At 43.5% G+C, this 10,439-nt stretch overlaps 1 protein-coding gene across 1 annotated transcript in view; it reads right to left on the bottom strand.

Moving 5' to 3' along the window:
- Nucleotides 1-9,964, bottom strand: part of LOC106820855 (importin-13-like) — a 30,199-nt gene extending 20,235 nt beyond the window's left edge. The window contains exons 1-7 of the mRNA XM_014825448.1: nucleotides 9,809-9,964; nucleotides 8,768-8,887; nucleotides 8,309-8,367; nucleotides 8,072-8,183; nucleotides 7,523-7,621; nucleotides 7,235-7,288; nucleotides 7,032-7,104 (exon numbers count right to left, since the gene is read on the bottom strand). Of these exons, the coding sequence (XP_014680934.1) occupies nucleotides 7,032-7,104; nucleotides 7,235-7,288; nucleotides 7,523-7,621; nucleotides 8,072-8,183; nucleotides 8,309-8,367; nucleotides 8,768-8,887; nucleotides 9,809-9,838 (547 nt within the window). The 5' untranslated portion in view covers nucleotides 9,839-9,964. The remainder of the gene's footprint in view (nucleotides 1-7,031; nucleotides 7,105-7,234; nucleotides 7,289-7,522; nucleotides 7,622-8,071; nucleotides 8,184-8,308; nucleotides 8,368-8,767; nucleotides 8,888-9,808) is intronic.
- Nucleotides 9,965-10,439: the final 475 nt, after the last annotated feature.

The following is a 10,439-nucleotide window of genomic DNA, read 5'->3' as shown; positions in this document are numbered from 1 at the left end:
TAGTTCATACTTTGCAACACATAAAAAACTTGGATAAAACACTATTATACAATTATACTGTAACAAGCCATACATAGTTAAGATCATTAGACATGCAATTCACTTTTTTTAATTGTAAAAATTCAAACACTTCAATTTCTTTTTTTCAAAAAGAAAAATCCGCCTCTTACAGACGGGACAGTTAACACCGATGTATACGGCCTCAAATCCTGTCACTTGCCCTGTTCCTGCAGCCAGCACCTCGCACAGCTGTGATGTGTAGGGCGGTCCAGGTATCAAGTTGATAGTTAGCCATGATGTATTCTGTGTCCGAATTGGCAAAACGGCTAAACCACGCGGCCCGATGCAGACCATGATTGAGTCACTTGCTCCCGTGCCATTCAGCGACAAATCAGCAGAGCTTCCTTGAGATCGAAACCAGATAACTCGCGCCCATTACATCTGCGTCCGTTGCCCTTCACTGTCGCTTCCTCTCGTCGATCGAGACGAGCAGCAAAAGAGAGGAGAGAGAGGTCGAGAGCGCGAGGAGGAAAAACGACCGTGGCTCGGCATCGTCCCTGAGAGCCGAGATAGAGAGAGAGTGAGGAAAAGTGTTCAGCGGAGGCAATATACCCTGTGATGAGCGAGACAGAGAGCGGAGAGAAAGAGCCTAGAGAGAGAGTAGAAAAAAGAGGATACAGCAAGCTACATCGCGGAGTGGAAGGAGGGAGAAGATGGAAATTGAGAGAAAAGAGACATTACATTGTGCTGCTCACATGATATCATTTCCAGCTTTACGATAAGCGCCATGCTCCACATACGTGGTGACAGTTATAGCTGTCACCAAATAATATCGACTTGGGACCCTCCGCATCGTTATCTCAAGCCATCCTGTTTTTTAGACATCCTATCGCGACGTCTGTTCAGTTGAGCTGCCACGTCACTCTACCAGTCAGACAGATAGGTGAACTGCAATGACAGTCAACTATGAGAACGGAGACCTCTCCACTGACAGCCTCGCACTGCGACGTCGCATAATCAGGCAGCTACCTTGGCATGAGCTTGTAGCGATGTTGCTGAGAGACCGGTCTCATCTCAGGCCCGGCTGGCTAATCGCGGCCCTGCGAAGAATACTTTGAGTTGCCATCCTGTTGCCGACCGGCGCACCGTCGGCATTCGCGTGACTCCCTGCAGGAGCAGCAGGATGACTCCTGTCAACACCTCTCCGAATGCGTTGTTGCATCCACACCGCATCGCCCCTGACGCATGCAAATAACATCTGTTCTGTTTACGGCACGTTTGGTTGTTCACTCACTTTCTAAATTTGAGACGAAGTGCTTTGTTTGTAGATGGTGCCCCTTTCCACTCCAGTTGCGACATCACAAGTTTAACTGTATCACCTGGTCTCCGTTGATAGAAATACAAGTGTGCCTCTATAGACAGGTGTACATTCGGTAAATCATGGACTACTAACATGTGGTTGATTGGCATAGCAACACAAGAGTCGTCAACAATCGCGCGAAGCTTGGTCGATAAAAAGATCACGGAACTTTTTAAGCTTACACGACCTTACCTCTGCAAACCATTATAGTAAAACAAACATATCATTCATTATAATTTTTTTTATTGTTATACCTGCTAATTGAAAAAGCGTACCATATTCTTATTTAACACTAGAAAAGAACTCTTTTTAAACTTATTTACTCCTATGTTAAACTGTCAAAAAATGCTCTATTTTACATATCGATAATAATTAAATTTATAATCATGCTAATTGACCTATTTATGCTCTCAATCTCATAATTCACGTATCTATGACGTTCAGAGCGGTGGCTATCAGTTCAGATTGAGTGAACGGTATTTGTCGGGCGCCAATTAAAGTAAGATACCGTGTGTAAGGCGTACTCTTTATCTGACAAGCGCTCCACACTGTCAGCTATGCCCTCCCACAGTGCCAGCAGGACTTGCCTCTATAGACTGAAAGAAATGAAAGCGTATTCATGCATAGTAATGCTGTGACTGCTGGCGCACAGTAGAAATAGTATGCTAGTTGCTATTTTTTAGCGTTCTGTACTATTTTTTAGCTTAGTTGCTTGGGACCGCCCTAGGAGGGATTACTTTTCGATGGAATCATATGCGTGGTTATGTTTGCTCGAATTGTTGTTTAGTAAAGGAAACTGGTTGTTACAGGCAATTCATTCACAACAGTGGCCACCAGCTAGTGCCTGTGGCGAGATTCTGCCTGGCACTCCAGTAATGAGCCATCGTTTAAGACACCCTCCCTATTTATGAATTCCTTCCATAAAATCTACATACGCCAAACCTCATTGTCTATAACCTGAGCCGCTGAACGCCAAGAAATGACGATTCACCCACATAAGGCAGCTATACTGTGAGAGATACGTGCAGATGCGTAGCAGTAGGGCAGTCTTGTGCACTCTCTCATATGCGTATGCATCCGCTGAATATCTTTGACTGCAAAACAGTCTGCTAAAACAATTGTTTAATCTCTCCCGCCTTCACAACAGTGGTTCGCTAGGCATCCAAGCTTCCACGAAACGTTTACTCAATGCGACTTCACATCGTTGTGACAGGTTTCAACTCTCTCACACCCGCGGTCCTCCCTCAAAACACAGGTTATTTTCCAAAATAAACAGCTGGCTGCCTGTGCTATTACCACTCTGTGGCAGGCTTTCCGGTATAGAGCTGCTCTGCCTACTCCTCACTGCCACAACACCTGATTACCGAGCATGCACAGTTGACACGCGTAATGCTCTTATTCAGTGAATATAACAGTCTGTACCTCGCCACCTGTTTTGCTGGTGTGGGGTCTGGAGAATGCGTGCGCTCATGAGTTCTCGAAGACTCGCAGAGGCTCTTCCCTCCTATGTGTTTACCTAATACATGATCGGTGTCCGACCACATCCTGCTCTGTAGCAGCGGAAACTGCTCCTTCTCCATCTTGCAACGCTCATTTATGGCAGAAGATCTGATCTCGCTTATACCCTCAGCACTAAACAAACATTATACAGCTCTATACATATACTGGACGCTAGAAGAGGTATTTTTTTACATTTTCCCGCTCTCTCCAGGTCTCCGTGCAGTGGCTGCCCATCAGGATATTACAAAACAGTATCAAAATTCTGTCCTTCCAGACAACAGTAATCAAAATTGCCTACAAAACAAAAAATTTTAAAAAAGTATAAATTTGCATCAACCCCTACCATTATTGTAGTCCCACTTGTTACCTTATACCTTTGATACCTTGTTAGCCAAATACCTAGGTGACTGAATCTACAGTCAGGTTCCACTAGCACCTGGTTCTGACTGTGCGTTGACAACGAGTTACGTAAATGTCCCGCGAACTACCCGATCGTGTACTCTCGATCTGTTATGCGTTCGATCTTCTTACCTCGGCCAGCTCCTCATAATGCTGGTCATCAGGGAAGCTGAACCTTCGCAGAAAGATAGTCGTACTGAGCGTGGCAAACTAGCTCGGCGCCGTCGTATCTCCCGTTTAAACTGGAAGTGCTCGTTCGGCCAGCCTCCGCAGCCGATAACGGCTCAGCCTGAAAGCACGCGAGACGCCGAGGGCCAGGTCATAGTGTATGAGCCAAATACCGCTCAAATTTTGTGACTCGCTTGCCGAATCGACAGAGACTAGCGGCACGGCTCCCAATCAACCGTGCATGGTTGTGAGCAGGAGGATGGAGTGCGATTGTTTTTGGGCTTAAATCGCACTAAACTTAGGCCATTTGAAAAATGTTGATTATGTTGACAATCTCACTTGAATGTTCGTTACTCTTGAATATCGGAACAAAGCTCAAAAGATTATCTACTTACATCGATATATCTGTATGAATCTTTCTTACCTGACAAGTACTATACAGAAACCAAATGGGGCAATAGGTCACACAATTTTCATTCACTGCAAAATAACTGGCATACTGCCTGCATTGCTGAAACATTTATGTGACAATCTAGAAATTAGCATCAGAAGCGGTACTATTATAAATTACAACAAAAATTTTATTACATTTAAATTATATTTTAATAATGATTCACCAATGTACGCATTGTTCTTTACTGTAACGATTGAATAGGCTCTGTAGAGGCAAGATATTCTAAGAGTGTCAACGCTTCTCATATGAGATTTAGCAATAAACCGATTGATATTGAAATCTCATTTCGATCTATGTAGTTCATCTGGCTTATTATTGACATGTGCGAATTGATTGCATTACTCCGCTCTTAACCTTCACCCTGTGCCATGCCGGTATTTAGTACTTAATGCACATGAACGTTTAGCTTAGCCGTACTTACAAGATCATACTCAGTAGCTTTGTGACATTTATCTTGTTCGGTGACTCCAGCAAAAGATTCTCTAACAATTAGTCATAGAATGCGTTGCTTCGAGATAGCCACAAGCAACTTGAACACGACCTGCTGCACGGTTTCCCTGTCGAGAAAAATGATGCAAAACTCTCAAAACACATCCATTTAAACGCTGACTTTTTTACCTACATATATGTTGCCCTCTTCTTATTTGCATTATCTTGTGCTTCAAATATATGAGACAATTGTAGATGGCAAGTAAAATTTATAAATAATTAAAATGCTACATTGATAAGGTGTTTACTGCTATATTTTGACAAAGATCATAGCTATATATATATATATTATCTATCTATATACTAGGGTTTATATCTAAGTCCTATATTACTCTATATAATGCATGTGTTGTATAATAACATTTGAGTTTACCTGCTATGACCCCCAGGTACTATTGTGATGAACATATAGTTGACGGCAAATCAGCAGAACACATCAACGGCTGTGACTGTATGAAAACCTCAAAGCTCACCTCATCCATTGCTCCGCTGAATAGCTCTATTGAGCAACTCATCGGGCTCATGATAATATGGTTAGCAATCTCATTATTAACATGCCCCGGAAAATCTGCAAGATTCCACACATTTATTAACTGTCACGCAGGTCTAAGCATTTACACCCAGTTACTACATATCCTTTCTCCTCCACTCTCCCAGTTTTCCTACTATACACTCGCCCTACTCCTGATAAAAAAAGAATCCCAATCCTTACGGAATGCGGTCACCTGTTGATCGTCCGGGGTACACGAACACGTTGTATAATGAACGTCTCATTATATTACATTCTGCCACCATTTACTACATATCCTCCTTCTCTCCCAGCCTTCTACTATCAGGAGTCTTCAATATATATATATATATTGATAGATCCTGTGCTATCTGATATAATAAATTGGAAATCCATCTTACCGAAGCCGTCCACCTGTGTGAGTCCCGCGCGTCGCCCCGAGAACACGTCGACGACTGCGCGTGCACGGCGACCTCAAACAGCTGCTTTCGTGCAGCGCCTGGATGACGATCGCCGACGAGCGACTCAGCTCCAGTCAGGCGGCACGCCAACGTGCCCACCCAGCTGGAGCAAGCAGCGCAGCGCCTCCTGCCGTCAACCTCCTGCGTGGCAGCGGGTGCAGCCCAGCGCACTGGATACAGGTCTGAAGCCTCCAGCACCTGCGACGAGCTGAGAGACGTGAGAAGTGGATGCGTTATAGGATTCCGCGAGCGAGAGACGAACTTCGATGCGAGTGCGCGTCACGACGAACGAGAGACGACGGGAGACGCGTTGACCGGAGTAGTGAGAGCTCAGAGACGAGGGAGCGGCACGCGTTACAGGTGACGTGAGCGAGCGAGAGCCGGAGGAGGACGTCGTTATACAGCGAGTGAGAGCCAAGAGACTGAGCGAGGACGCGTTACGGTAGGCATCAGTGATGAGCGGAGAGACACGGGTGAGGTACGCATTACTAGGGACGTCGAGAGCCGGAGAGACCGCGAGGAGGGACGCCAGTTACCCGGATAGAGCGAGAACGAGGAGGACGCGTTACAGCATGTGAGAGCGAGAGACGAGGAGGACGCCTCTTATACAGCGAGGTGGAGAGCGGAGAGACGGGAGGACGCGTTACCGGAGTGATCAGCGAGAGATGAGGGAGGATGCGCTTACAGGAGTAGAGCGAGAGATCGAGGGAGGATACGTTACAGAGTGAAAGCGACCGACGATGAGGCCGCAGGACGTGTTACATAGAGTGAGAGCGAGAGACGAGGGAGACGTGGTTACCGGAGTGGGACGCGCGAGTAGAGGACGAGGGGAGGACGCGTTTACCGGCAGTGAGAGCAGAAAAGATCGAGGGCGGGACGCTGTTACAGGAGTTGGACAGGCCGAGAGATGAGGGAGCCGCGTTACAAGAGTCGGAGATGCGAGAGACGAGGGAGGGAGCGAGGACGCGTTACCGGAGTGAGAGCGAGAGACGAGGGAGGACGCGTTACCGGAGTGAGAGCGAGAGACGAGGGAGGACGCGTTACCGGAGTGAGAGCGAGAGACGAGGGAGGACGCGTTACCGGAGTGAGAGCGAGAGACAAGGGAGGACGCGTTACCGGAGTGAGAGCGAGAGACAAGGGAGGACGCGTTACCGGAGTGAGAGCGAGAGACGAGGGAGGACGTGTTACCGGAGTGACAGCGAGAGATGATCTAACGGCGCGGTGGCGTGATCGACAGCCCCAAGGGCTGAGGGAAGACGCGTTACGTGGGTGTGAGCGAGACAATCGAGCGGCGCAGGCGCGGGCAACAAGCGCGAGTCTCGTAGATTTTAGGGGAAGCACGCAGAGCAGAGATAGTTTTAACGTCGCCAAAAATGCACAACTTTCCTTAGGCAGATTACATTACTATCGTGACAATATATAGATGAAATACCGCACTGTGATCCTTGCACAGTACAGTGTCTGTGCATGATCGAAGGGCTCTCATTCACTTAATGTTACATTACGTTTCATAACTTAAACTATGTCTAGGCAAGACTTTTTTCATGTCCACTGTGCTAAACACATTTTGTTATGTTTCAGGTTACCTACATTGCAAACGACCACTTGATATTTGAAACGACACCAAGTTCAATAATAGTTTTGTAGAAGTGAAACTTTTGTGACATGATACCTTTAAATGAGCAGACTCACCGGAATTTAATGCCTGTTGTAGATCATGTCTGAGAACGCCCCGCCTTGAGGAACTCATCTGAGCAGTCAGGAACTAGAAATAGATACACCAAACCTGCATATAATGATAATTTAGAGAAAACGTCAGTGTCTTTTATAGACAGGTATCTATTCTATTAAGCTGTTGCCTAACAAAGGTTTGTCTGTGCCAGCATAAATCTCACCTCCTCTGGTATAACTTTGAGTATTTCCAGAAGAACGCAAAAAACTTGTGTCGTCTGTAAAACAATAAAGCACAAATGAAAATATATGACTAACTGAACTTCTCTTATTCCAAATGTTTCTGTCTCCTAAAACTAACATTCAAAATCGAATAGTGATGTATTTTCTTACAAACAAATAATAAGAGTAAAATTTCTTCGAAAGTATTAAGAGCTTTATCTAGAAAGCAAGACAAGCACTATGTGAACATCTAACCCATAGTTCTGCACGTCTGTTTCTTGGCGACTTACTGGCAACTGTGGCAGATTTGCTGGTTGGAAATGCTGAATAATGGCGCTGACGGCATCCGGCCACGCACCAGATATGGTGTTCAAGACAAAGGCTGAGAGCTAAAGAAAATTACATTTACATATATAATATACATTAAAAACACATATGCAGTAATAACAAAATGTGATAACAATATTGCCACAATTTTAGTCCTTGACCACTAATTCTATAACTTGTGAATACTGTGACAACAGCATGTATAGTATACTTACAACGATTATATAAAGCAATTTTATTACTAATAATAACTAAGAATGATATAATGAAATTCTACCAATAAAACTGTGTAATATGCTGTGTAAATTACACATGTCTACAATGCACAAGTACAGTCTAGTTTTCCCTGTTGAGCTATTTAGACCATATCTAAACCCATACCTCGGTGCTAAATGGAAGTCATGGGTGACAATAATACTAGTCCATATTCTTTATGAAGGATAGGGTTTTATACTCCATCACAATTCTGTAATTGTGGCAGTTTTTACTTTTATATATCAGCTTAAACTTACGGCTATACAGACTCTTGTTAGAACTATCTTCGGTCCACCAGCTGCATATGTGTTGATTATGTCTAGCAGGCGACATTTCAATGTTTGGTACTCCTCAGGTGGTATTTCAGCCCTAGAATATTTGTAACATTTCACAGATATATAATGCTTTTCAAGTAAACATTGAATACTTTAGACTGATTACGTTTTTTATGAGGTTAGTCTATCCATTTGCTATAGACTGTTTATTCAACTTACCAGAATTTTGATACTTTCACATATATCGTACTTGCTCCAAAAAACTGCACTTCTTGACTCTGCAAAACACAACCAAGTTAGTAGACATTACATCTACACTTATTTTACCATTATTTTACAGGTTTGCTAAATATTTATACACTCACGCCAGAACCTCTTTCAAGAATAGCACAACTACATAAACACACTCACGCACGTGCGCGCACACACACACACACGCATGCATGCCCACATACACATACACGCACGCTCTCACAAGCATGCACTCACGTGCGCACGCGCACGCACACGCACACGCACACATACAGACGCATGCACGCGCGCACACACACACTCACACTCACTCACTCACAACTCACTGATGTACTCATAAACGCACACATCTAATATAGAAATAATAATCTACGGGATTTCCATATAATCTGTCAGCAGCACACAACTTTAATTTTCAGTGTATACCTTTTTAGGCGAAAGTAAGTCCCAAGCAAACACCCAAGCAGCAGTTGAAGATTGAGCACTTGTTAACCACAGGTTGATATTTTTCTGTTGGCTGATATCATGGTAAAATTGCATCACGGCCTTTCAAAAAATAAGTAAATTATATTATTACCAATGCCAATGACGATTTTCGAAACAGTCAATAATAGTCAATACAATACAGCACTTGTCAATGCAATAAGCCAGTTCGTAGTAACAGTCTGCGCATGCGCAAACTTAACCACAAATTCTTCCGGGTCAAGTCATTTGTGACAAAATATTTCGTATTTCGACCGTACAGTACACACACGCTGCCGCATGCATGTGTGTCATTGTAATGCTACAGTCTTTGCGTGTGCACGTGCGTGCGTGCGTGCACGTGTGCGTGCGTGTGCACGTACAAATGCATGAGTGCGTGTGCACGTACAAATGCGTGCGTGCGTGTGCACGTACACGTGCGGGCGTGCGTGCGCACGTACACGTGAGTGCGTGTGTGTGCACGTACACATGCGTGCGTGTACACGTACACAGAATACATGTACATATACGTACTGAACCGAGAGTGCACGCCGCACTCGAGATTTCATCGATTTTTCTCACAAATGACCCGGTGACCTGTTTTGTCACACAACCCCTTGGCTAACTACGAACTGGCTTATAGTTATAACTATAACTTATAGTTATAAGTTATAGTTATACACCATCATATTCATAATGTCCATGATATTAATTTATTAATATTATACATTGTCATTATCATTATGATTATAGACAATTACAAGTTACAACGCTCGTTGCTAGTATTAGTAATTGTAGTCAATAACAATTGTAATTGTAGTGTCACAATAACATCACGTAGACGGTTTTGCAAGCCTGAGGTGCGCGTAAATTACATTATAAATAATATTAATAAATTATTATTCTTTTTGTAACTTGTATTACTATTACTATTACTATTAGTATTAGTTGTAAGTTGTAAGCGCCCGGCACTTCAGTTCAGTTTTTGCTTACTTAGTTACTAACCTTTTCGACATTTTCTGTAGTAAATTCCATTATAAGGGGCTGACGGCCTGTGGACTGATATGTTTTAGTATCCAATATAAGTATTATTAGTTACTATTTCATAAACGTTACGCCATATAAATAATATTTTGCTAACTCAAGCCAAAATTTTCAACAGCCATAGACGCTGACATATTGTATAGCAGTGCCATCTGTAGTCAAATAATGTGTTAAATTTGTTTTTATTTTAATATTATTTTATTTTTTCAGGGTTGTGATTAGAGATATATTATGGTTATATATTATATCAAACATTAATTGTAGTCTACATTTTAGCATTCTTAGTATGGTAAGTCATCCATGGTATGTATGAACATATGTGTATGCAAATTTTAATGAGACACTCAGTGTGGGTGTGGTATGAAGCACTAATGTCTGTGTGTGTGTGTCTGTGTGTGTATGCGCTAGTGCCTTATAGGTGGGGGCGGACATCCGGGAACTTTTGACTATTTGACCGGATGTAGATTCGAGCCGATGAAAACAAACCGTAGTAACGCACCGCACAATGCACGCAGCGCATAGTGCCAAGGAATTATGTGGTGTTTGGATGCCGCAATCACAGTCTTTCAAGTGACAAAAAACGATCATTCTT

Source organism: Priapulus caudatus, unplaced genomic scaffold (assembly GCF_000485595.1).
Source record: "Priapulus caudatus unplaced genomic scaffold, Priapulus_caudatus-5.0.1 Scaffold50, whole genome shotgun sequence".
NCBI classification, from domain to species: Eukaryota; Metazoa; Priapulida; class Priapulimorpha; order Priapulimorphida; family Priapulidae; genus Priapulus; species Priapulus caudatus.
This window is presented reverse-complemented; position numbering and strand designations above follow the sequence as displayed.